At 48.9% G+C, this 26,553-nt stretch overlaps 1 protein-coding gene across 5 annotated transcripts in view; it reads left to right on the forward strand.

Annotated features, from left to right (window-relative positions):
* The window catches only part of DOCK11 (dedicator of cytokinesis 11), a 79,631-nt gene that overhangs the window by 35,499 nt on the left and 17,579 nt on the right, over positions 1 to 26,553 (forward strand). Inside the window, exons 21-43 of one of the 5 annotated variants that reach the window (XR_007777596.1) lie at positions 49 to 170; positions 981 to 1,067; positions 2,276 to 2,365; positions 3,864 to 3,982; positions 6,245 to 6,314; positions 6,541 to 6,666; positions 7,219 to 7,290; positions 7,651 to 7,797; positions 8,263 to 8,346; positions 8,801 to 8,912; positions 12,362 to 12,540; positions 14,632 to 14,745; positions 15,237 to 15,312; positions 15,602 to 15,705; positions 17,619 to 17,730; positions 17,851 to 17,917; positions 18,383 to 18,430; positions 18,622 to 18,687; positions 18,913 to 19,046; positions 19,673 to 19,788; positions 21,576 to 21,713; positions 25,625 to 25,724; positions 26,008 to 26,190. Coding sequence is in view for 4 of the 5 variants with exons in the window: in XM_030228756.2 (XP_030084616.1) it covers positions 49 to 170; positions 981 to 1,067; positions 2,276 to 2,365; positions 3,864 to 3,982; positions 6,245 to 6,314; positions 6,541 to 6,666; positions 7,219 to 7,290; positions 7,651 to 7,797; positions 8,263 to 8,346; positions 8,801 to 8,912; positions 12,362 to 12,540; positions 14,632 to 14,745; positions 15,237 to 15,312; positions 15,602 to 15,705; positions 17,619 to 17,730; positions 17,851 to 17,917; positions 18,383 to 18,430; positions 18,622 to 18,687; positions 18,913 to 19,046; positions 19,673 to 19,788; positions 21,576 to 21,713; positions 26,008 to 26,190 (2,366 nt within the window). In the remaining variant the exon portion in view is untranslated. Of the gene's footprint in view, positions 1 to 48; positions 171 to 980; positions 1,068 to 2,275; positions 2,366 to 3,863; positions 3,983 to 6,244; positions 6,315 to 6,540; positions 6,667 to 7,218; positions 7,291 to 7,650; positions 7,798 to 8,262; positions 8,347 to 8,800; positions 8,913 to 12,361; positions 12,541 to 14,631; positions 14,746 to 15,236; positions 15,313 to 15,601; positions 15,706 to 17,618; positions 17,731 to 17,850; positions 17,918 to 18,382; positions 18,431 to 18,621; positions 18,688 to 18,912; positions 19,047 to 19,672; positions 19,789 to 21,575; positions 21,714 to 23,183; positions 23,887 to 25,624; positions 25,725 to 26,007; positions 26,191 to 26,553 lie in introns of those variants that run through there. The other 4 variants (XM_030228756.2, XM_030228757.2, XM_030228762.2 and 1 more) reach the window with 4 other exon arrangements.

Here is a 26,553-nt window from a genome sequence, read left to right on the forward strand (position 1 = left end):
GTTTGGAGCTGGGTGTGTCTCTGACCCTGTGCCTGGTTGCCTCTGCAGTGGGGTTCTCCTGGGTGCCACTGCTGAAGGACGGGCGCGTGGTGCCCCTGGAGCGGCAGCTGCCCGTGTCCTGCACCCTCCCCCCCGGCTACCTGGGGCTCCCAGACCCTGACTCACGCAAGGTAGGGGCCAGCTCCAATTCTGAAAGGGGCTTCAGTGGGAAAGGAGGAGTGTCTTTGTCATATTTTCTGAAAAATCCCTTCTCCAGGATTTCTTCTCCTGGGAAGGCTCGGAGAAGAATGAAAACAATAATTATCTGATTGCTTCTCCCTGTTTTGCTGCTTTGGAATGTGGTCTGGAGAGTGTTTATCCAACACGTGCACATTTGATTGGTGTCATGTGAATTGTTTTGACTTAATGACCAGTCACAGTCCACCTGTGTTGGGACTCTGGAAGCAGTCATAAGTTTTCATTATTCATTCTTTGTATCTTCTGTCTGTATCCTTTCTCTATTCTTTAGTATAGTATTAGTATAGTATTTCTATAATCTAATCTAATATAATATAGTTATAAATTAGCCTTCTAAGAACATGGAGTCAGATTCTCAATTCCTCCTTCATCCTGGGGACCCAGAAAATACCACAGAGGAGGGAAGCTGAGCTTCTGTTACCACTGTAAAGTCTGGGTTTCTGTTGGTGTTTTGCCCTCTACTGAAGGGCACCCCCAAAGCTTAAAGTTCTTAGGGGTGGGAGGCAGGACCCCTTTCATTCCACTTTCTCTGGGTATGCCAGTTGCAGAGGGTATTTGTGGCAGGCTGGGCTGTTGCAGATGGCACAGAGCAGGAGAATGAGCCTGTGCTCTGTGTGCCTGTTTTCATGGGGAAGGTGGTGTTTGTGCTGGGGGTGGACCCCTTCTTCCACCCCAGGTGTCTGCACAGAGCCACCTTCTCACCACAGTCTGAAACCAAGCACTTGGATGTTGTCTGTTCACAGCAGCCCAGCATGGATGCAAAGTGGGTGGATGGAGCAAAGCCACTGTTTAAAATCAGAATCCATTTGGACTCTACCATTTACACCCAGGTAAGTCAAACACCTTAAAAACTTCCAGCAGAAATGCAAAGGAAGAGACTGCTGTGTCTATACTACAGTTAAGCCATAGGTGGTGTGGGAAAGAGGGCCCTGGTACCTGCTTTGCAAAGATACTGAGATACTTCTGAAGCAGCATGGCTGGGGTCTGCTCCTTGGCTGGATGGGGTGAGATAATTGTGTGACTGAATGAGCCTAGGGAGAGGCTGATGTTCCCTTGGCCAGGTGCACTGTAACTGGCAGGAGCAAGGAAACATTTGAGCAAATGACCTGCTTCAATGAGGCAAAAAGGAGACCTGGTGGATGTGAGAGGTGTCCCCAAACTGTAGAATCATTCATGTTGAAAAGACCTCTAAGATCATTGATTCCAAGCTAGTATTAGACTTTGTATTAAGTTTTTAAAAAAAACATTCTCTGACAACAGCAGGCACAAGAAAACAGTCCTGGTTTCCCTTTGAAAGCAGTTCAGGCTGTTCTACCAAGTCCTGCTGTGTTCTGCTGTCTTGTGGTAGTGGTGGACTTCCCAAAGTTTCACGTGATGTGCAGCAAATATCCCCAGCATATTCTGTAGGGCTGTCCTGTCAGCACTGCTCCTGGGGGAATGCCCTTGGCTGGATGCCATCAGCTACATTTACATTGAGAAAAAATGGCTTTCAGCATCTAATTCTGTTTTTGGAGATTTACTGACTCTGTATGGCACTGGGAGCACCACAGTAGCTATGCTTCCCACCAAATTATGTTTCCAGATGCTTTTCAGAGTTAAATAACCCAGTAATTAAATCTAACCTTGGAGGAGGAGGGAGAGTAATGGGAAGGAGAGTCTGCCCCAGATGGACAGTAGGAGGCTGGTGATGCAGTTTCTGTGAGCTGCAGCTGTTGGCAGGGCTTCTGTTTCTCCAGTGTTGGTTGGGGACTGGGGCTCAGGGTAGTACAACCATTTTAGCACTGCTGGAAGTTTTATGCTTAATATTGAGGTTAGTTGGGAGGCAGGGGCTGAGCAGGAGATGGGTATGTTAGAAAAGACAGAGAGCAGTCCTGGAAGATGGCAGCTGGGGATCAAAAGTGCCACTGGCAGGGACATGGGGTTTGCTGGGGACGTGGCCCACTGCTGCAGGAAAGGCACCAGATTTCCAAGTGCAAGCGACAAAGTAGGGGCTGACAGGTGTTGAGGATGCTGAACTGAACTTGTTTATCTTTTCCAGGACATGCACTTGCACAAATTCTTCCACTACTGCCAGCTGGTTCAGGCGGGAGCTAAGGAAGTGCCAGGAGAGCTTGTTAAATACCTAAAGGTGAACAGTGCCTGTCACTGGGCTTCATTTGTGTTCCTACAGACTGTCAGCAAACACCCAGAGCCTGCCCTGTGGGAGCACACCCTTGCTGGGGCCAGTGCATTGTGCAGTACCTTTCCTTTTGCTTTATCCTATCAGATGGGCTAGGATTTGAATTAAATGTTTTTTCATGTCCCTACATTCATTTATCTTGTCAGACGATTTTCTGTGTGCTGCTTCCCTCTGCCTTCCACAAGGGATAAAACAAGCAGTCAGCATTGCTCTGCCATGCTCGTGGCAAAGCTCTCTCCTGGTGGACTCTCACACTCCTCCCTTGCTGCTCTAGGTTTGATTCAGCCCTTTAAACTCTAGCACAATTCCTTGTTTTCTGGAAGCCCGTTTGAAATGTGAGGTTTTTTCAGGCTGAAAAAGATACGTGAGATTATCAGCCAGTTAAATTTGAGCAGAGGTGACCTATGACCTAGACCCAGCTTTTTGGAAATCACTGCAGCATGAGTAAGGGCTTTGGAGCAGGTCCAGCAAGGGCTTCTGCAGGGAATGTTATTCTTGGCTATTTTCTGTCCTTGTTTCCTTCCATAACTGCCTGTTTTTCAGAGTGGTGCTGTAGCAACAGCTCCACTTCCAGTGGTGAGGATGTATCACTTAATATGTGTCAGATAAGGTATAAATATTATAAGAAATAGAAATAATAGCAGGTTTTGAAGCCTAGCACTGAAATCACAGTAGCTTTGTTGTGAGCATTTTGCCAGCTCCCAACCCTGCCAAGCCCCAGCACCCTCACTGCAGCCTTCAGACAGGGAGATAGGAATGTGCTAACCACAAGTGAGCCACCACCACCACCACCTCAACAATTTCAGTAACTTAAGTAGCTAGATACAAATTTAGAAACCTTTTGTTAGATTTGCAGGTTTGAAAACTGAAAATGATACATGCTGTGTTTCCTAGACTCATATCATGAGCTTCAGGCACAAGAGCTCTGTGAGTCTGGTGGAGAGCCTAGGCACAAGACCATCCTGACCTTCACCAAGTGCCTTAAACTCCATTTTCTATGGAGCAAGCCATGCTCTTTGGAAAGAAAAGTCTCTCTGAAAGTCATTGGGCAGCAGTTTTTCATGCTCCAAAGGCATTTGTGGAAATGGGACTTCAAAAAACTGGCACAAGTGATGAGAAGATTTAAGAGCAAAACTTAAATTCTGGGCTTTTCAAATCAGATTAGTAACATGTGAGCTCAAATGAAGTCATATCTGCCTGGGCACATCTGAGAGGAGGATTAATACCTGCCCTGAGTGATTTGTGTTGCCCCTGAAGGTTTGCAGCTGGGATCTGTCAGCAGGTCCTGCTATGGGTCCCAGTTGCCCCATCCTCCAGTGGGCTGAAGCATTTGCACAGCCTGAAGCCTTTGCTGTCCCATTGCCACAGAAATGTCTGAGGACTGTAAATGTTTAACATCTGCAACATGTTGAACTAAAAGTGTCTGTGTTCTGAACATTTGTTTTAGTGTTTGCACGCCATGGAGATCCAAGTAATGATTCAGTTTCTACCTGTAATTCTTATGCAACTATTTAGAGTCCTCACAAACGTGACGCAGGAGGATGAAGTAGCTGTCAACTGCACCATGTGAGTGCTGGGTGAACCATCCAGTGACAAATGCAAGGCCACAAATGCAGTGCAGAGCAGGGTCTGGTTTCCCAGGACAGCACTGGCTGTCCCCTGCTGCTGTCTTCCCCTCGATCGTGTGGGTGGCATTGTGGGGCTCTTCTCCTGGGGGTGGTGTGAGGACAAACGTGGTACTTTAAAGATACTCCTGGTTTGTTTCTCAAAAGAGAAAGGGTTTGTGGCTCTGGGAGCCAAGTTGTCTTATTAAAAGGCTGCAGAGTGCCCAGGTGTGTCCCAGCTGCAGGCAGCAGATGTGGGGAGCAGTGTCCTGGTCCCATACTGGCACACCAGTCCCTGGTGCCAGGACTGCTCCTGGTGCCCTGGGGCTGCTGCAGCTCCAGCTGTGCAGGCTCTGAGCTCCAGCAGCCCCGAGAGGGCAGCAGCGACCTGGGCAGCACTGCAGGGAGTGCAGCCAGGGCACCTTCCCTGCAGGGAGTGCAGCCAGGGCACCTTCCCTGCAGGGAGTGCAGCCAGGGCACCTTCCCTGCAGGGAGTGCAGCCAGGGCACCTTCCCTGCAGGGAGTGCAGCCAGAGCACCTTCCCTGCAGGGAGTGCAGCCAGAGCACCTTCCCTGCAGGGAGTGCAGCCAGGGCACCTTCCCTGCAGGAGTGCAGCCAGGGCACCTTCCCTGCAGGGAGTGCAGCCAGGGCACCTTCCCTGCAGGGAGTGCAGCCAGGGCACCTTCCCTGCGGGGAGTGCAGCCAGGGCACCTTCCCTGCAGGGAGTGCAGCCAGGGCACCTTCCCTGCGGGAGTGCAGCAGGCACCTTCCCTGCGGGAGTGCAGCCAGGGCACCTTCCCTGCAGGGAGTGCAGCCAGGGCACCTTCCCTGCAGGGAGTGCAGCCAGGGCACCTTCCCTGCAGGGAGTGCAGCCAGGGCACCTTCCCTGCGGGAGTGCAGCAGGGCACCTTCCCTGCAGGAGTGCAGCCAGGGCACCTTCCCTGCGGGGAGTGCAGCCAGGGCACCTTCCCTGCAGGGAGTGCAGCCAGGCACCTTCCTGCAGAGTGCAGCCAGGGCACCTTCCCTGCAGGGAGTGCAGCCAGGGCACCTTCCCTGCAGGGAGTGCAGCCAGGGCACCTTCCCTGCAGGGAGTGCAGCCAGGGCACCTTCCCTGCAGGGAGTGCAGCCAGGGCACCTTCCCTGCCTGGCAGTGGCAGTGACCCCTGCACTAAAATATGCAGAACATGCACCTTCCTCCCGTGGTGCTGCCTCAGAGCAGTGCTGATGTGCACAGGGGGTGCTGGATGTCACCTCCTCTGGCCCTCCATGTGCCAGGAGCATCCTGCTCCCATGGAACTGGAGGCTGAGCTCCAGTCCCCAGGGATGTTGCAGTCACAGCCCTGCACCATGAGAAGTTCTCCTTTGTGGAGCACTGTAATTCCATTCTGTTTGAAGAGGGCGAGGACAGGGCAACAGGTGACCCCAGGTACCTGCTGGGTGACCAGCTCCCACCTTCGTTTCCAGAGATTTTTATCAAAGCTTGGCCTGATGCTTTCCAGTTGTCAGTATCTTTCTCTTTTCTCATCAGATTTTCATAGTGGAATTTAAAAACCACTTTATCTGATAAGTGGCTTGTAAGCTCCTCCTTGTGGTTTGGCCTGTGGGGTCTGTGACAGCATGCAATATCTTGTTGTTCCCTCTGGCTGGGAGTGGAATGTAAATCCCTAGTAGTGGCTGGGGAAACCAGGCTCTTGCTGCCTTGATCAGCCACCTGGGAGTGAGTCCAGAGGGCTGGCATGTTCTCCAGCATCTTCTTGACCTTCCCACACTGCAAGGCAACAGCCTAAAATAATCCAGTGCACATAACAAGAAGCACATGATGTAAATAAATTATAAAAAAAAAAAAGAAGGCTTCCAGAATTAATAAATCCCGGGGATGCAAGGAGGCATCAGAGTATAACAAGGATGGAAAATGTTCTGTCTCGCCTCTTTGTGCAAGGAGTCCTGAGTGCTAAAAGTCAGCTTGTTGGGCAATTCCTGGGCCAGCACAGAAGTGGAGAAGAGGCTTTGGGCACCTCCTCTGAGTGCTTTGTGCAAGGGTGGTGCAGGAGCTGTGTGTGGGGTGCTGCCCTGCAAGAGCTGTCCCTGTGCAAATCAGGCCGTGCCAGTGGCCTCGCGAGGCTTTTGGGGCTGGGCAGGTGGGACACGTGTGTGTGTCTGCTTCTGTGAGCTAGAGGAACTTGCCCTGGTGTGGCTGCTGAACACAAACCACATTTCTCCCCAGGGTTCTCCTGCACATCGTGTCCAAGTGCCATGAGGAAGGGCTAGACCACTACCTGCGCTCCTTCCTGAAGGTCAGTGCTGACACGCTGCCCCTCGAGTCTCCCTGCCCTGGGGCACGGCTCACCCTGGCCCTGCTCTTTGCCCCAGTCAGTGCTGACACCTGCCCCTCAATGCTCCCTGCCCTGGGGCACAGCTCACCCTGGCCCTGCTCTTTATCCCAGTCAGTGGTGACACGCTGCCCCTCAATGCTCCCTGCCCTGGGGCACAGCTCACCCTGGCCCTGCTCTTTTGCCCCAGTACGTGTTCCGAGCCGAGAAACCCAGTGCCAAGCAGGCCAAGATGACCCACGAAATCCTGGTGCTTTCCATGGCCACCATCTTGAAGCAGTCAGCAGATTTTCTGGCCATCAATAAGCTCCTCAAGGTGAAGTATTGGCTGCTGAGGGTAGAGGGTAGAGGGGGGTCTGGTGTAAAGCCCAACACTTACCCCATCTAAACCCACTGCAGGGGCAAACCTTGCATGCAAACCACCTCCCTGCATCACATCCTTGAGCTTCTCCTCTTAAAACAGAGATGAATTCTTGCAGGGAGCCTCTGTTTAGGCCCATGGCAGGAGGCAGCAAAAGGCTGTTCATTTTGCCAGTTTCACCTGTTTTCCCCAAGCCACACCTGGAGGGTGACTCAAGGGAGGGAAACTGAGTTTCTGCCTCTCTGGGCCTTTGCAGGGCTTGCACCCCAAGCTCTGCTGGTTCTTGGCAGGGTGCACTGGGGTGCAGAGGGGCTAAATCTATTCCCACCCTAAAACTGGCAGGACATCTCTGGGTAGCAAAGGCATCTATTCCCAGCCAGCTGTGCTTTCAAAAAGCCATTTGGATGTGAGCTTCCCTCCCACACAGGTGCTTCCCCACATAGCTGGGGAGTATCAGTCATGTTCAATCCTGCTGAGAAAAGTAACAGTAGTCTTTGTTCATTCTAGTACTCGTGGTTTTTCTTTGAAGCACTGGCAAAGTCCATGGCAATGTACTTACTGGAAGAAAACAAAATCAAGGTAAATATAAATTTGGTCAATGTTGCATTGCAGAACTGTCACAAACTCCTCCAAAAGCTTTTCTGAAAAGCTGTGTGACTCTCTATTTTATAAAAAAAACCTGCCAAGCTGAACAGCTTCACTTTCTTTTTCACTTCGCTTTTCCACTCTTTCACTCTCAGTTGTAATTTAGAAATTCCAGAAGTCCTTATGGCTTGTGCAGCCTCCTTTTCTGTTACTACCCGCTGCAGTTGCAGCCAATACTTTCTCTGATCGCTGTTTCATTAGGAAACAACAAAAACAAGTGCTAAAGAGCTCGTGCCTGTGCTCAGTTGTCCCAGCTCAGCTGCAGCACTGAGCTGGGACGTGCTCTTGTTCCAGCTGCCCAGAGGGCAGAGGTTCCCTGAGTCCTACCAGCACGCCCTGCACTCGCTGCTGCTGGCCATCATCCCCCACGTCACCATCCGCTACAACGAGATCCCTGAAGAGTCCAGGAATGTCAACTTCAGCCTGGCTAACTTCCTGAAGGTCAGCATTTCTGTCCTTCTCCCAGGATTTGATCAGGGAAAAAAAAAAAAAAGATATTGACAATGAGAAATATGGAGCAAGCAAACAAATGTGGTTTTAATTTATCTTGTCTTTGGTTTTGTCAGTTGTAAAAACTCTCGAGGGGATAAGCTGTCCTGGAAAAGAAACCTTCTCTTTCCAAAGAGACAGTAACTCTGCATGTTACTGAGGGTTTTCAGGCATTCCTTGCAACTGTTTGGAACCTGAAATATATCTACTCTCATTTTAAATATTTCTGTTGTCCACTGGAGACCTAAGTAAAGCCATCCAAATTATTTCAGAGAAACAGGATCATGTGTGTTTTGGAAAGTCAGCAGCAAGCCAGAAGATGAAGTCTGGCTGCTGGCAGGACAGTTGTATGGAGGGGATTTAGGATGATTGCTTTTATGTTTAATGGTTGGTCACATGTTGCTATTTTTTCCCCAGCGTTGTTTGACCTTTATGGACAGAGGATTTGTTTTTAACTTGATAAATGACTACATTTCTGGATTCAGCCCAAAAGACCCCAAGGTAAGCAGTAGGTTTCTTGAAGTGGTTTCTTGAAAAGCAGCTGTACATATCTACATCAGTCAAAGCTTTGTAGTGATTATCTTATACAACTCTTGGAGGCCTTTTAGACTCTGTTCCTGCAGAGTCTTTTAGAGGCAGAGACCTCTTTGTCTGGGCTAAGAGCCTGTAGCCAGATGTTCTTTAAAGTGATGTAAAGAGTCAGAATGACAGGAAAGAGTGGTTAGTAGCCTGGATGAAAAAGACAAAGAAGTCCCAAGTGACACCTGTATGCATTGACATTAGGCAGAACAACACAAAAATTTGCCAATTATTAGTGAGTTTCACCAGATGCTGTTTATTAGATAGCAAAGATAGATTTATTAGATTCTTCAATCCTTGTGCAACAAGTACATTGAACTGGGAGAAAATGGGCCAAACTAAAAACATAGTTTGTGTTTGTCTTTTTTTATCTCAGCTGCTGGTTGAATACAAGTTTGAATTTCTTCAGACTATTTGCAATCATGAGCACTACATTCCTCTGAACTTACCAATGACATTTTCCAAACCCAAGCTGCAAAGAGTTCAAGGTATGTTCTTTCTTAAGAGATGGCTAAAGAGCTAATTTATTAGTCCTGATGGCTTCTGACTAGATGAACTTTGGTTTGGTGTCAAGGAAATGTGTGTCCTGGTTAGGACATTAACCTCAGGACAAGATGTTTTTCTGTCAGGTTTAAATAATTTTGTTCCAGAGTGGCATGCAGTCAGTTTTTTTGGTATTTACTATATTTAAGTTTACATGGGACTATCTGGAAACCAGTGCCTGTGTTTCAGTAAATAGGCAAATTGTGCAATGCAATCCTTTGTTCTCAGGAGTGCCAGGCTGCCCTGGGGTCCTGTAGGGAATGGGGATGCAGGAGAGCAGATGGAACTCCCTGCCCTGCTGCCAGCTCTCCCATGGCCCCAGAAGGGGATCAGGTCACCTTCTGCTTTCACAGTGAACAAGGCACAGCAGTGCCCAGAGTGCTGGAGCTTGTTCTCACCCTGAGGGCAGCCAGCAGAGCTGGAGCCCGTGCCAGTCCTTGGGGCACACCAAGGGTGTTTGTGCTGTGGCACCCCCACACCCCCACCCTGCTGTCACTGTCACACCCTGTTCCCTCTGCCTGGAGCTGCTCAGCACGGGCTGGAAGGGCTCACAGGGGGCTGAGCTGAGGCTGTGTGCAGGTGCTGCTGGCAGTGCAGCCCCTGCCAGCCCCAGGAGTGCTGCAGACAGAGCCTCCTTCCCTCTTGTGGCTCATCTGTGCTGCAGAACTGCAGTGAGGATTGCCAGGTGTGGTGCCAACAGCCTGGCCAGTGTAAGTGCTGGAGAGGAGAGTGAGGATTGGGATTCCCCAGGTAAAAGCCCTGTGGATTTAGGGTTGGATGATGTGTGCTGCTGGAGGAAAGGGGATGTTGGCTGTGCCTCATGGTGAAGCCATACAAGTCCCAGCGTGGTTCCACACACATCCAGGTGGAAGAAGCAGAAGTAAATGAAATATCCCTTATTTTAATAAATATCTGACCCCTCAGAGCTTTCTGGACCAGCTGCTCATCTCTTACTTCAGTTTGGCTACTTGCCTGGCATTGTTTAACAAAGAGTATTGCTAGAAACAGCCAAGAAAAACACATCCACAGCCTCCCTGATCTTGTTAGTGGCATGGTAACATAAGGATGCTCTTTCCTGGTTAACATTCACCTTTGCCTTTGTGGTGGTTAAATTGAAAAGCTGCAAGGGCAGCTCCTCTTTTCTGCTGTGTTTTATTGTGACTGCACCCACCAGCTGAGGTTCACACACAGCCCTTGGCAGCAGAGCAGCCTGTGCTGAGGTGGCAGAGGTGCCTCTGCAGTGGTGCCTGAGCCCTGCCTGCCATGGCAGAGCCACCCTCACTGCAGACTTGGCTGCCTTTGGGACAGACCTGTGGTCACAGGGCTCAGGAGAGACCCTGCTGGTGTGTCTGGTGTCTCACCAGGCTGTGTGGGTGCAGGGAGGGGATGCCCAAACCCCTGCTGCTCTCCTTCTAGGAGAAGAAGGAATAGCCCTCAGGGAGGTGGACAGAGAGAGTTTCTGCAGCTTCAGCCAGTGCAGATGGGCAGGCTGGCAGAGCACAGCCCTGCAACCACATCCTGCTGAGTTGAGTGTTGCATTGTGAAAGAGCAGCTCTGAAACCTCCCAGCTAATGCAGGGCTGGTTGTTGGTCTGTCCCTGCTGCATCACATGGGGACACCAGCCAGAGCAAGCCCCAGGCTCAGCCTCATGGCCAGCAGCACACAATTAATTTTGCAACGTTGTGATGGGAAAGAATCCAAGGGATTGACAGAAGCTGGAAGTTAAGCTAAGGCCTCACAAATAATATTAAAACATGACATACTGTCCTGTTTCTCCAAGATTTAGAGCATTACTTGTTCCTCTATTTTTGCTGTCTTTTTATTTGTCCCTTTTCTTTTTACACATAATTAGAATTTTTTTCATTTGCTGTGGAATGGTTCACTTCAGTAGGTAGGTCCAACTGGCATGGTCAGCTCCTCTAATGTTGAATTAAGTATGCACTTTCCAATCAGTTAGCTTGCATCCAACTAATGCAATAACCATGTGTGACAATTAGGCATTTGCTAGCATGATTAACAGTGAAATCTAGGTAATGTTCCAGATTGCTTTTTCTTTCCTCTGAATCAGAGTTTCACAATCCAGTAAATGCTACTTTTGAATCAATGAGTTTAAAAATATCTTTTGCAGCCACAGAGCTGTTGGAACCCTTTGGCTGGGATTTTCAAAGCTGAATGCACCCTGCCTTACCACAGCAGAACTTTCATACCTGTGGGGTTTTGGGAAAAAAAAAAGTCTGAGCTGAGCATATGGCATTTGTACTTTTGGGGGAAGAACACAGGGCTTTGGGGTGATCCCTGTGCTGGTTCTAATTTGGTGAATGTCCTGGCAGAGGTGATGGTGTCAGGACAAGGCTGTCACAGCAGCCCCAGTGCACATGCAGCCTGCACCACAGTCAGTGTGTCTGTCACTTCCCTGCTGCTCTGTCCAGGCTCCTCAGCAGCAGTGATGCTTTATCCTGGCAGCAGCCTCTGCTTGGATCACAGCATCTGCCTGAGTCTGTGTCAGGTGCAGGGCACTGGTTTAGTTAAGCAAGGGGATGGGGTACTGAGCTGGCTTTCTCTAGGCAGTCAGTGCAGCCTCTGAGAAGCTGTGCTCAGGACCTGAGGAGCTGTGTGCAGGACCTGAGGAGCTGTGTGCAGGACCTGAGGAGCTGTATTCAGGACCTGAGGAGCTGTATTCAGGATCTGCCTCTCCAAGCAGCAGCCTGGAGCCCCAGCCTGGCTCCCTGGCCATGCAGCTGCCCAGCTGTGCAGACTGGGGTGCAGACTGGTCCCTTGGCACCATGTCTCATTGGCACCCCTCATCCCAGCAGCACTACATGTCACTGCTCTGCTCTCTGACCTGAGAGAAGGAGCACAGATTGCTGGAGGATGGGATGAGCTGCAGAGCAGCACTGCTAGGGCTGGGTGCCAGGTGAACCCACCGTTTGCACTGCCCATTGCCACCCCCCAGCTGCTTGGTGAGGTTGGTTCCCTGCTGCCTGGCTGGTTGGGGATCCACAGGACAGCCCCCAGTCAGCAGCAGAGCACCCCCAGGCAGTAAATGGTGCTGTCTTTCCCCATTTCAGCCATCTCTGACTTACAAATTACTTGTGGAGAGAGAAGCTTTGCAGAGCATCACATTGCAGAAATACTTCCTGGGGATGCTGCTGAAATAGTGAGGGCTGAAATTAATGATCAGCCTGAACTGGAAGGCACAGAGTTCTTTGATATGACTTAGTTCACTGCTGGAGAGCACTGTATGGTCAGTTCAGCTTTATTCAGAGATCAGTGCACTGCAGGAGAGTGTGGTGAACACTGTCTGAGGACTCTGTGGTTTACATGACTGTTATGTCTTGCTCTGAACAGACTCTTGGAACATTTCCCCTAACCATTGCCTTGTTGTTTCTTTCAGATACAAATCTTGAGTACAGTTTAACTGATGAGTATTGCAGGCATCACTTCCTCGTGGGGATGCTTCTTAGAGAAGCCTCTGTTGCCTTGCAGGACAATTATGATATCAGATATACAGCCATCTCAGTCTTAAAAAACCTCCTGATCAAGCATGCCTTTGACAACAGATACCAGCACAAGGTCAGGCCTGTTTTGTTGACTTTTTAACTTACTGTTGTTGCATTTTATGAAAAAAATCACATACCAGAGATTTAGAACTTCTGTGTGCACCAAGGGTATTCTAATTGTTTTTTAGGGAACTGTTGTAAATAACTGACAGTTCTGGAACAGCAGTAATAGCTCAGAAAATATCTAGGAAATAACTGCAGCCCTCTTACTCATGCTGAGTATTTAGGTGATTATCCCTAAACCATTAAGGAACTTGAGAGAGAGTCATTAGCCAAGAGTTGTTCAACAAAATCAGTGATGTTCTGGTCTTGGGTCTACATTCATGTCCTGGATTAATATGCTGTAATCAGGAAACAGAGCTGATCTCTGTTACAAGTCAGCTGCATGTTTTACTGATTAGTGACTCAGAGGAGAGGATCTTGATTCTCCTGAGGTGCTGGATTTCCTCTGGGTGGGTCTCAGTTTCCTTTGGTCCGAGGCTCAGCACGTGATGATGCTGAAAGAGGCTGGAGATGGGTTTGTTTTATCTTGGTTTGTTTTATCCATGTGCTCTCTGCTGACCCACATGCCCTCCAAAGTGCTCAGCTATCTGTACAGACACTGCCTGCCCTTGCTCTAGCCTGAAAACGTGCCTCTGTGTCGAGTTTTGGTCCTCCCATTGCTCCTAGTGTGCTGCATTCCTGAGTGTTATCCAGGAACATGGATGGCTTCCTGGCACCAAGGGTGGGAGGGTGCCCAAATGTGCCAGGGGCTCTCATGTGTTGTAGATGTGAATACAGATATTGTAGATGTGAATCCATATATTTGTGTATGTGTTGTGCTCAGGGCAGTGTGACCTGGAAACTGCCTGGAGCCAGGGCAGGATGCTCAGCTGTGTCCAGAGACTCCAAAGCAAAAAAATCCCAGCATGGGCAGGACAGGCTGAGCATGTGCTGGCACAGCCTTGCTCCAGCCAAGGAGACCCCAGCTCCATCAACAGCTGAGAGAGGGTTTTGTCAACCCGTGAGGGTTTTCAAGATTTCTTTTATCTTTTGTCATACTGAATCAGAAGAAAAAATTGGATTTCTTTATTATTTAAAAGGCTCTTCTCAATTTGCAAGCCTTAAATTTATTTTTTTAACCTTTCAGCCAAATCCAGGATAATATATGTTTAACAAAAAAGAATTGGATGTAAAAGAGTCCTCCATTTAGAAAATGTCAACCTAATCATTTTGATCTGTACCAGATAATCCAAATTAATCTGTTCCTACAAAGGGTTTTCACTAGAGGCATCTGTTGTGGAGGATTTCTGACTGGAAGCAGTAGCCAGCACCAGGCATGGAGCAAATATTTCTGTTACATTACTCCTGAGTGTTGCACTTAAAAATCAAACTATGCAAGTCAAGTGCCAGTTAAAGAGTTAGGAAATCCAGGGCTTAGTTTTTCACACATCCTGTATGACTGGGAATGTTATTTAGTCTCCAAAACCCCTGAGTGCCCCAGGCTTGTTGCTAGAAGGGTAATACCTCTCTGGCAGCTCTAGAAGTGGAGGTGAGAAGCCAAACCAGCTCACATTCTTGAACACCACATACAGTGTGTAAATACAGATATATGTGTGTGTGTGTTTTGGCTCAAGAGTCACATTCACATTCTCTGGAAAAATCCCTTTGCCCAGGAATTTTCTCCTAGGAAGCTGAGAAGCCTCAGAGAAAAAGGAAAACAATGTTTATCTCATTTGCTTCTCCTCTGTTTGGCTCATGTGGAGTGTGTTTGGAGATTGTTTACCCAGAGGTGATTGTTTTATTGCATTCTGGTGTGAGTGTTTTCACTCTGTGGCCAGTCAGGGCCAAGCTGTGTTGAGACTCTTACCAGAGTCATGAGTTTTCATTGTTATCTTTTTAGCATTGTGTAAGTATTCTTTCTGTATTCTTTAGTATAGTTTAGTATCCTTTAATATAGTATAATATCTTCAAATAATAAATTAGCCTTCTGAGAACATGGAGTCAGATTGATCATTCCTTCCTGCCACAGGGGCTCCAGCAAGTACAACACAAGAGTTCCCCTTTCTTCACTCCATTGGGAACCTGGGTTCTTACTGAGATTTTTCTCTGTGCCTGCTTTCAGAACCAGCAGGCAAAAATTGCCCAGCTGTACCTGCCCCTGTTCGGGGTGCTCCTGGAGAACCTGCAGCGCGTGGCCGGCCCCGAGGCACTGACCTGCTGCCCTGCCTCCAGCCCTGTGAGTAAAGCTGGGGTGCTCCACATCTGGCCTGTCTTTGGACAGGTTGTGCAGTGCTTGAGGGGAGCTGAGTCCCTCCAAGAGCAACGAGCTTGAGCAGGACTTGGCCTGGGACTCCAGCAGCTGTTGTGGGGAGTTGCCTGTCTTCCCAAGAGCTGTGTTTGTGGCTCCCAAGTGGCCTTGGGCTCTCCTCCTTGCTGGGCCAGAAGAATAACAAACAGGACATCTGAGGAAAAGAATTCAGAATTTCAACTCAGATGATGAAAAACAAAAAGGAAAACACTACCATGACTTATTTAATATGTTCTGCTATTCTTTGTGCTCCTCCCCAAGACCTTTGTCTTTTTGTTATAGGAGTAAGGAAATCTTTGATTTTGTCTGTATTGTTTTTAAAACCTGCTCTAATCTGCCATTTTGTATTGCACTGTTCCCTTCTGTAAGAGAACAGATGTTATCTTTGATTGGTCACAAAACCTTATATTGCTTTACAGGCATCCAGGGATGAATTCATATGCAGTTTTCCATCCCCCTCCAGCAGATCCAGCCTGATTGCAGACAAAGATCCAGGTAAATTAATTTTTATAAATTCTAAATTTCGCATTGATTTTAACACAGCTGTTACCAGCCTGAAGCACCCAAAACCCATTACCCAAAACCTGAAACAGTCATCTCCTAAAAGACCTCACAGACTGCATGGTTTTCCCCAGATGTGGTGTCACCCCAACTGTCCTTTCCAGATTTTTCCTTTTCCAGCTTTTGACACGGGGCTTTGGCAAGCCCCATCTGTGCTGCCTGTGCCTGTGCTGTGCTGACAAGTGCAAAGGGTTTAACTGTGGGGTCTGGGGTTTTTTTTCAGCCTGTGGAGCAGCCCTTCCAAATGGCCATACAATAAAGAGAGAGGACTCAAAAGGATCCCTGAACTCAGAGGGAGCAACCAGTTCCCCGGATCAGAGTGAAAATGTAATGTACCAGGGGCTGGGCAGAGCAGCACAGCCTGCAGGCTGTGTGAAATAAGGGGGAGGGAAAAGGAGCTCCCCCTGGTAACACTCTCCAAAGCCAGCCTCTAGATATCTCTGGAAACAAACAGATTGATGTTTAACAAAGGTCAGAGTCACAAGTCTGGTATGCTTTCCTTCTTCAAACATCGCTGAGCCAAAAATAGAATGGCTGACAAATTCCTTGTTGAAGATGAAAGGCACAATGTGTGTGGAAGATCTCTGCTCCTGTGGTGCATCTGTCCATACTCGGGTGTGCTCCCTGTGGGTGGGTGGCTCTGAGCCTGGCTGCACCCCAGTACCTGGTGCTGGGAGTTGGTTTCCTGATGTCTGAGAAGCAAAGCACCGTGGTGAGAGATTGCCAGTGACCACTGACTAAAGATAGAGTGTTTGCAGGAAAACCAGCCCAGGCGAGTAACCACAGGCCCAAATAGAAGGTGACTGTCATGCCACAAAGACCTCTGACCCCTCTGTTCACACAGGGAGGGGTATTCAGTACTCTTCTTCTTGGCAGATTGCATGCATGAAAATCAGGTATTTGTGCAAACCAAGCCCTGGTTTTCCTAGAGGCACTTTGCAGATATCTTGGGTTGGCATGAGTCATTGATGCATCCTCAATAACTTTGGCCCTTGTAACAAGCAAGGCAAAGATTACCTGGGCTCATGGCTGTGTCCTGCCGTGCTTGAAGAGGTGAGGCCTTGCCAGCTCTCCTCCATAACTCAATAAAGAGCTCCAGGACTGAGTACAGCTGAGCCATTCACTGCCCAGCAAAGCCCTGAGCTCCAGCCCTGCTGATGGGCTTTGCAGGAGGTGCTGTGGCTTCCAGCTCAGCTCTTCCCCCATGGCCAGACATCCTCCTCTTGAAAGTGCTTGAATGTTTTTCAGAGTTGTTGGAAGCAAATCTTTCTGTTAGGGGATGCAGTCTCCACAGAGCCATGTAAAAGCAGTGCCCCGTGGAGGAGCACAGCTTCACAGACTCTGCTCATTGCCCTGCTCCCCTGGAGAGAATTGTGTGCTGACTTGAGAGTTTGGCATGGTCAGTAGCAAATCTCTGGCCATAGCACCATGTCTCCAACTCTAACATGATTGTTTATTTCTGCTTTATTATGACTCACATCCACAGCTTATCCCAGAATAAACAGCAAATAAGATTTGTGGATCCCTCTCTAAACATGTGAGGCAAAGCTTTAGGAGAAGCCTAGGGCTTCACTGTATCCATTTATCAAAGGATATAGCTCAGGCAAGCACAGAGAATGCAAAATAAAATTGGTGTAACTTTAGAAGTCGTGCTTCCCACCACGCAATGCCCAAGCCTTTCCCACAATAATTGACTCATCAGCAGGATTTCACGTATTTTGCCTGAGTCACTTAAGGAGGAGGAAAATTGAAACACTTCCAAAAATCAAGGGGAGGAGACAGTTCTTAAGATGAAATGTCCTCCTTTTTTAATGACTGATATTTTGTTTTGAAGTGTATGTCTCTAACAGAAAGTCAGATTTTTGCTTTACATGGTGGCAGCCAGTGAATTTTTGTTTACGGGAACTGGCTTTAAAAATGTCCAGGAGCTTAGGTGTGCAGAGAGCAGGGGAAATGAAAGCAGGGGAAATGAAAGCAGGCTGCTGGACAAGCTGTCATTCACTGCCCAGGCATTTCTTCTCTGAGCAGAGAAGTGTTTGGGTGTTTGTTGATGTGCCCAGGATTTCCAGGCTGCTCATCGCTGGATGAGCTGTTTCCAAAGCACGGTGCTGTGGTGTGCACGTGTGGGGGGGGCAGGAGGGATGCCAGCACACCTGGTGTGTGCCAGGTTTGCTGTGCCCGTGCTGCAGAGCCCCTGTGCAGAGCCAGGAGCCCTCTGTGCCACGGCTGTGTCCCAGCAGATCCGCAGGAGCTCCATGAGGAGCAGCGTGTCCCACTGCAGCCGGCTGGACCAGTTCGAGATCCGGACACTTCTCATGTGCTACCTGTACATCGTGAAGATGATCTCTGAAGGTTGGTGCCTCCTGCTCCCTGGGGGCAGCCAGAAAGACAAGGGACCATCAGTTCTTGTCTGTAAGGTCCCCCCTTTGAGTTTTTTAAAATCTCAGTGCACTGTTCTTCATTTTCTTTCAGATACTCTTTTAGCTTACTGGAACAAATTCTCCCCCCAGGAGCTGATCAATGTCCTCATGCTTCTGGAGTGAGTATCGTGAGGCTGCTTTTCAAACACTGCACCTTGGTGTGGTCAGAATGGCTAAGGAGGAGAGCACAGTGTACACACTGTCCTGTGCAGCACTGGGGTGTCTGGCCAGGGTGGAATGACATGCTCTTCCTCCCTTGGAGGAGAAGCAAGTGTAAATTGAGGAAGTGTGGTTTAGTGGCAGTGCCCTGTGCTCTGTCTGAGGTGTGTCCCACCACCTGTGGGCTCAGCTTCCCCTTCACTGTCACAGCCTCCACTTTACAACAGTGGATGGGTGAGAAGACAGAAATGTGCCATAGAATTTTGAAGCCAAGAGTGTGAGGTCAAGTGACTTGTAAATACAGATGCAAGCCCTTGTGCAGAGAGAAGTGTGGCTGCAGGCAAGAACAGCATAGGTTTTAAATGTTCTGGATTGTTCCTGATCTGCAGGATCTGTAACAGATACATATTTCATTTTCTTCCTAGGGTGTGCTTATTTCACTTCAGATACGTGGGGAAGAGAAATATTGCCAGGTACTGCATCCATCCTTCCATCTGGTGCTGGGGTGTGGGGATCATGGCCGTGCTCCCTGCCCCAGCAGAGGTGGGAAGGGCTGGTGCACACCCACGCTGGGCAAACCCCGGTGGGTCTGGGGCTCTGCTCAGCACCGTGCCCTGAGCAGGGACCCCTCATCTCAGCTCCCTGCCCCTTCCCTCCCCTCCAGCTCCTGCATGAGACCCCCAGGCTCAGGCGAGCGCAGGTTGGCAGTGTCCCCCCCAGCCAGCTGCAGGTGAGACAAGAGCCCCAGCTGCATCCCTGCTTCCTGAGCAGCATCCCTGCTCTGGTGTTAGCCCTAGGGCCCTCTGCAGCAGCAAGACTGGCACAGCGTGGGCAGGCCCACTGGGGCTGCCCCAGATCAGTGTGTCGGGGGAAGAGGTCTCCATGCTGGTGCCTTGTGTAACCTGTAGTGGTGTGGCTGCTGCTGCTGCCCAAGGGCTGTGTTTGCTCCCTGCAGGGTGCAGGATGCCTGGCTCTCCAAGCACACGGCGGCCGAGAGGAAGTCCCAGACCATGCCGGCGCTCCGCAGCCGAGCCGGGGCAAGGCTCCAGCACCTGGGCAGCCTGGAGAGCTCCTTCACCCTCAACCACAGTACGTGTGCCAGCCTCAGGAAAACTGCATGCACCCACCTTCCACTTGCTTTCCACAGGTTACTCAGGTTTTACAGAATTGCAGTGGCCTCCCTGCAGCATTCCTGGATGGGTGAGGGTGGCATTCAAGCCAGCCCCTTAAAAACCACCCCTGGCATTTAGGATTTGTGTGGCTTTCTGCTCTTGCCCGTCTAGGCTCAGCTCCTTGGCTGAGTGTGTGGGCAGGTGACACCTTGGTTTGGGTAGAGAACAGGGCAAGCAGGAGAACTGCACTGCCCAGAGACCTGTGCTGGGATCTGCTCCAAGCCTCTCCATGTGGGTGCACTCTGTCCCACTGAAGCACTTTGCCATCTCCCCTCCTTGGAGACAGCTTGGACACCTCCTGCTCTGTCTGCCTTTAAAGACAGTGATAGTAAGGGGCAATACAGGGGCTGTTTTTCTGGTGTAGCATCAGGCTGAGGCAGCTTCTCTGAATGGAGTTGGCAAATTCAGCATCTTGCTATTCTTGCATCATCTCCCAAACGCAGTGAAAGTGCGAGGGGAGAACCTTATCTATATCAGCACTTGGATTTTTTGGGAGCTGGAGTGTTGAACACTGTTTCCTCCTAATTTTCTCTCTGTCCACAGATGCAGGCACCTCAGAAGCAGATATTGTGCACCAGGCATTACTGGAGGGCAATATTGCCACTGAAGTGTGCCTAACAGTCCTGGACACCATCTCTTTTTTCACTCAGAGTTTCAAGGTCAGCACTGAAATCAAAAATGTTGTAGAAAAGTGTGCTGTGTTTTTATATGTGTGTGTGGATTTTTGTGATCTGTTCTCCTAGAGTGGAAGAATATGGAAGGCCTTACAAAAGCAAATCATTTGCAGTTTGTTTATTTTCCAAAACAGTGTTTCACAGGGTCTCAGAGTAATTATACCCATACACAATCTTTCCATTTCTTCAAAGCTGCAAGGCCAGAGAAAATCCCATGTATGTTATACCATGACTGTAGGTTTTACAAAAATAGAATAAGAGGAAATGTATATCGTGTAGAAAAGAGGGACTAGAGAAAAGGGAAATGAATGTCCAACATTTTTAGAACAGTCACTCTTTTGTACCCTACATTACCTAGAAGCAAGGCCCAGATTTCTGTGAATCACTGTACATCAATATCTCTGGGGCTGAGGCTCTCCAGCTGTGGTTACCAGTGCAGACAGGACCAGAACCATGGGTAGAAGTCTCCTCTTCCATACTGGGATTCGTGCTTTTGGCAGCCATTGCCATCTACAAACACCAAGGCCTCTGTGGTGAAGAGAGCCCCAGGATGGCAGCAAAATACTGTCCCAGAAATGCTCTTCCTGAAGTGTAGTCAGAGGAATCCTGCATGTAGCAACGTGTCTTGCTTGGTGTCACAAGAACAGCTCTGGATTTCAGAGCAAGCATGATGAATATTTCCTTTTTACATGGAGATGAAGAGAAGGGTATTCATGGCTTCAGCTTCCATGAAGAGCCAAAAAGCTATCCTGGTGCAGATGTTAAATTACTCCTTAGAAGTTTGGTAACAGCAAAACGATTTAGATGCAACACTTAAAACTTGCTTGACTTTCTCAGCTGCCTCCTTTGGAATATTGCTGAACCAAAAACCAATGTGATTTTCAAACCACAGGACAGACTGGATTCCCTTCCCCTTTAGAGGGCTCTGGCTTCACTTTTATGGCCACACCAGGCACGAGTGGGTCCTGTGCTGCAGCAGCTGGGCTGGTGCTGTTCCACAGCCACAGGAAATGAGCTCAGTGTAAAACTCTGCAGCCTGAATTTACCACGAGGTCTGTGCAAGGAGCCAAAATCTGAGCCAGCCCAAGGACTGCGAGGACTGGCAGTGGGATGGGGCTGTTGATTTCCTGTCAGTACAGGATATCCACATCCTTGTGTCATGCCCAAACCTCCTGCACAGCCCTGTGGGGATGGCAGTGGGCACAGCCCACCTGGTCTGACACCAAACTGTATCAATAACCCCCAAGTAATTCCATTTTGCCATATCTCTACAAGGTGCAACTGGCAAAATCCTGCAGGAAACAAGGGAAGTGAAATTACTAACTACAGCTACTAATCTGTCCAGTGAGAAAATGGACCTTATTTTATTTTTCTTCCCCATCTCTCTTTTGGACTGCAAACGAAACAATTTTCAAGAAAAATAAAATGAAATGGAAAAAACCCCAGGGTGATAGTTACATTGATAACAGCATGTTTTATTTAAAATAACTAGGCAACAAGTCACAGTTGTACAGAATATTGACTTAGGTTTTGGAATTAGTGTTTCAGAAGTGATAAAATAATTTCGTTTTTTTTCTCTGCTGCAAAAACAGCCTCTGCTAACTACTGTAAGTTTTTATTGATTGTCACATTTTATTTGTTTTATTTGTACTGAAGGCCCTGTTGCTTATATGGCTTAAGAATTAATGAGATTAGTTATGCAAAATTATCTCTGTCATTTCCAGCTTCAGGCACAACATTTCTGCTGAGTAAATTCTCCCGTTGCTTTCCAGACCCAGCTTTTAAGCAACGATGGCCACAATCCACTTATGAAGAAGGTTTTTGATATTCATCTGGCTTTCCTCAAAAATGGGCAGTCAGAAGCAGCCCTTAAGCATGTGTTTGCCTCTCTGAGAGCTTTCATTAGCAAGGTAGGTGCAATGACAAGGGTGTGGGAGAACTTGTGAGAGTGGCAGAGGGGCCAGTGTGGTTACACTCCTGTTAAACTGATATTTTGGAGATGTGTTTTAGAAAACAGCTTCACTGATTTAAAGAACAGCCCAGGTTAAATTCTCTAGTTATTTAATATTTGTTGGAAGCAAAAGGAGAAATCATGAGGAATTCCCACACTTGCCTTGGTCACAAGGATTAGTGTCTGTTTGACCAACAGCTGGTGCTTGAATCTTTGCCCCAAACTGCCAGTGCTGCCCTCAGTGCCATTGCTTGAACAATGCATGCCCTGACAGGCAGCTCCTCACCCACTGCTGGCAGGGATGACAGTTCTGCTGAGCCTTGTTCTGTGCTCTCTGAGCCCTGGCAGGTAGTGAGGCTGTTTAATGCCCCGAGCTCAAGCAGAGGCAAAGCCACAGCTGACCACAAAGGAGCAGTGACTGGTGCTGACATTGCCCTTTGTGCCTGACAAAACCTGTCACTGCTCAAAAGGACATTTTTCCAGACCTGATGTACATGAGAACACCACTCCTCCCAAGCTGTGCAGTTATCATTAATACAAAATTAATTAAAACACCTCAAATCCCTTGAGCTCAACACCTCATTAATGAGGAAAATCCAGGTGGCAGATTGCAGGCAGGCAGGGATGGTGTCTGAGTGGTAAGCAGCAAAGAGTAACTCCAAAGGAGATTTTGCACTAGCTGCTGAGCAAAATCTGAAAGAAGATTGAAAGAAGAGACTGCTGAACTGCTTTTCAAAGGTGGAAAAATTCCATGCTTTCTATATTTTGCTGCAAGCCCACAGCAATGCTGAGAGTGTAAGTCTAGGGCTGGATTTTGGCTTGTGCTAAGCAGAAATGCAGAGGGCTCCCTGCTCCAGTCAGCGTGGTCTCCTACAAGGTGTTTTCCATGGGGCTTCTTAAAGCCTGCTGGATTGGCAACTGGCAGGGGCAGGAATCACTCAGTTTTCCTGCAGGGTTCAGTGCATGTTTGTTGCTCTGCCTTTCTTTTGACTTTTCTGCCTGCCTGTGATCTGCTTAGCCTCGAGATCCATCCTGCTGCAGGTCTGCACACACCCTGCTCTCCCCCTTGCTAGCCAAAAGTTTGTTTAGCCAGAAATATTTGTTTTGTGCCTGTAGCAAATAATAGACATTCCTTGCCTTCCTGGCATGTTTTCTGTGGGGTTTTTTAAATGTGAAGCCAGACATGCACACCTGCTCAGTTTGATCTCACTGTCAGCCTTCAAAGCCTGGAGCCCTCCAGGGCTTCCACACTTGCTCTCCAAAACTTCAGTGGCAGCAAGGAGGCTGCATGCTTGGCTGCTGCAAGGATGGGGCAGTGGGATTGTTTTCTTGGATTTATGCCAGTCTAAATCCACGCTGAATTTCACATCACGGGTCTTTAAAGACACAAATTATTGATTTCAGCTTTCTTGCATTTCCCCTATGACAGGACAAATATGGCTTCTGTAAAAGCAAGATATGAGCCCAGCAGATGATATCTAGAAGGAGGAAGTGTTTTCTTTGCCAACTCCATAACCACACGAGTCCCAGACTTCCTTTTAAATCCTTTCAAGTGTTCTTCTGAGGCCTGAAGTGGCCATGGTGGCCAAGGCAGGTGGTCACTGCATTGCATGACAAGTCAAGGATGACATGTTTTCCTGCAAGTTTGTTTTCAAATACTAGCTCTGCTCTGTTGTGTAACTTCAAGAAAAGCAAAAGGGAGTTATACCTTTGTCACAGCTAGAATGGAAAATTTTTCATTTTTAGGGCCTTCTGTAGCTATAATTACAATGAAAAGAATCCCCCTCTTATTTGTGGTCACAGCAAATGGTTGCTGGGGGGAAAAAACTCCTGAAATGTATTCTGCATCCCATAATTTATCTTCTACATTAAATCCAGTTATTTGATAGGCAAAAGACTTAAAAAAAATGTTGTAAGAGAGCAAAGAACAAAAATCTTCCGTAATTATTTGCATCTTTGGTTTTGGTTGCACATGTGTGTGTTTTGGGAATTTGGCAAGAAAGCTTCCTCTGTTTTGCTGGCTGGTAAGAACCAACAAAAACTGGATTGTTCTTGTTTCACACTCTAGGTTTTCTTAAGAACTGAATCTGTCTTTTCAGGGCATCACTTACAAATAAATACATGTATAAGTACCTATGCATGCTTAGGAATTGTCTTTAAATTCAAGGTTTTAAAGGAAAACATGCATAGAGGAGGAGTGTGCATTAAAGGCTGGCTCAGACATCCTTCTGTGCTGCCCTCATGTCCCTTTGAGCTGGCTGCTGGGATGAGCCCTGCTCTGCTCCATGGTGTGGGGCTGGATGAGAAATGGGCTCCTGCAGAGAGCAAACAGCACCACAGGGGCTGTTCCGTGCCCTCCCCAGGGTTCTGGCCCAGCTGGGGAGCAGCTCCTGACCTGGCTGGACCTCCAGCAGCCATTCACCCCTGGATCTGCTTCCCTGGACCTGGCACCAGGAGCCATTGCATCTGCTTGGGCTCCAGGAAGGGACACAGTTCCCTGTGAACAGGGCACAGGTTTTCCTCCTCCTGCAGTGGATTCCCAGGCAAGGGCTTGGTCCCTAGCAGTGCCTTGGAAGTGTCTGGAAAGCCTCTGCTGTCAGGCAGTGTCCCTGCTGGGAGAGGTGCCAGCCAGGGCTGGCCATGATCCTGTCTGGCTCTGGGGATGGCAGCACTGCAGTGGGCAGCAGTTCCTGGGAGCTCCTTTCCCAAGGGGAACACACGATCTGTGTGGCCCTGTGTTATGATGATGTTTGTTTGCCTCTTTCCTTCTTTCTCCCATTTTGTTCTTTGAAGATAATTTTTAGCCCGAGGCAGTGAACAAAAAGTGTTTTGTGCCCCAATTCTGGTTGCTTGGTGCAATCCCAGTACCTTGCTAGCCACTGGTCCTAGATCCCTGTTTTAAGACTCTGTCACCACCGTGCCATGGTGGTAGCCATGGCAGTCCCAGTCCCAGTTTTCCTAGAACAAACATACTTAATGCAAGGAGTGGAGGGCCACAGTTACAGCTTCAGCCTCTGGCTGACACTATTTGCTGTCACCTCCCATGGGCAGAAGGTAGTGGGGCAGATAAAAGTGGCTGATGGACCGTGCCCCATGAGGACCATGGGCTTGAACAAACTGAGCAATCTTTCCTCTGAATAGGTAAAACCTGCTTGGCTCTGTTGCCTCTTTTTGCCAGGAAGTTCTCTGGGCCTGGTTGCCAGCTGCAGCAGCAGGAGCAGAGTGCTGCTGTGCAGTCCCCAGCAGCCTCCACCCCTCGGGAGGTGCTGGCATCTCCCCTCCCCAGCAGGTCCCTGCGTGCCAGCACAAAGCCCTTCCTTGTTCTGCTTCCCTGTGCTCAGCCTCTGTGCTGAGGTGGAAGGAAGCCAGGGGTGGTGTCACCTCCCTGCCAGCCACCTCCTGTGACCGCAGCCAGAGGGACACACCTGGCATGCCCAGCAGGCTGCTGCCCACTGGGACAGGTGTCCCACCTGTCTGCTGCAGGTGTCCCTTGCCAGGCAGGGCTGAGCTTGCCCTGACAGCACTGCTCAGGGGTTTGGTGAGGGGATAGACAGGCCACCAGGGTGCTGGTGTTCCCCTTGTCCCTGCTGCAGGTCCCTGAGCCCCGCTGTGGCTGAGGGAGCGTGCACTGTGGCTTGGCTTGGTCCTGCTGCTCCCTGGGTGGCCCTGGCTGGGGAGGCACGGCAGGTCACTGAATTTTATGCTCTAAGGGACCAGCCAGTCTCTTGTTTGCATTCCTGAGGGCATGCAGGCATGATTTTAGATGGTTTTGGGGGGTCATGTAGAAGTAGATGCGTGAGCATTGCAGGTCACATTTCCCAGTGAGGTTGGATTCCTGGTTGGGCTCTGATGGATTTTCTGATCTTCCAGATAGCACCTTGTGGTGGGAATGTCTGTGGGACCTCTCCTCTCTGCCCCACTGCTTGGGATTATGGCTTTTGGAAGAACGTAATTCTGCCAGTCCAGTTTGGTGAGATTTTGCCAATAAACCCAGATGTTGTCAGGGGAGGGGTTAAATGGACACGAGCAATCACATCCCCAAGAAGCGTGACAGCAAAGTTCCCATCAGTCTAGGAAATGAGGTCAAAAATAGACCCCAAATTCATTCCCACAAATACAGGCTCAGAATTCTGGCAGAAGTTCTGCTGAGGCTGTCCAGACTGGAGCTTAGTTTGTTGCCCTGTGCCCCTGCCCCTCTGAACCTTATGCCATTTAGTGGTGTGTTTTCTAATATTTGCATGTCTCTTGTGAAGTTTCCCTCAGCATTTTTCAAAGGAAGGGTGAACATGTGTGCTGCCCTCTGCTATGAGATCCTGAAGTGTTGCACTTCCAAGGTGTCCTCCACAAGGAACGAAGCCTCTGCTCTTCTGTACCTCCTGATGAGAAATAATTTTGAGTTCACCAAAAGGAGAACATTTCTTAGAACACATCTTCAGGTCAGTGGCTGGAGAAAAGCTAGAGACAGGACACCTCAGATTTAAGGAACACTTACAGCAACAGAGATCTGTGACCTCACACCTGCAGAGGATCCTGTCATTGCCATATGGACAAAAATCCTCCTGCTTTCCAGGCTTTGAGTAATTCCTATTTCCAGTGACCTGTTCAGGCACCTTTAAGTAAAATAATTGCCATCCAGTACTCCAAGCTGTTGAGTTTTAGTGTATCAGACACCAGACACATCTCTGTGCCAGAGACTGGCTGGGATGGGGTGGAAAGGACAGCTGCCCTTAAGGCAGGAGAAAGGATTTCCTAGGAGCTGCTTTTTTGGCATTGGTAGTGTTAGAAGCAAACGTAGATAC

The sequence above is a fragment of the Serinus canaria genome, chromosome 4A, assembly GCF_022539315.1.
Source record: "Serinus canaria isolate serCan28SL12 chromosome 4A, serCan2020, whole genome shotgun sequence".
In the NCBI taxonomy this organism is placed as follows: Eukaryota; Metazoa; Chordata; class Aves; order Passeriformes; family Fringillidae; genus Serinus; species Serinus canaria.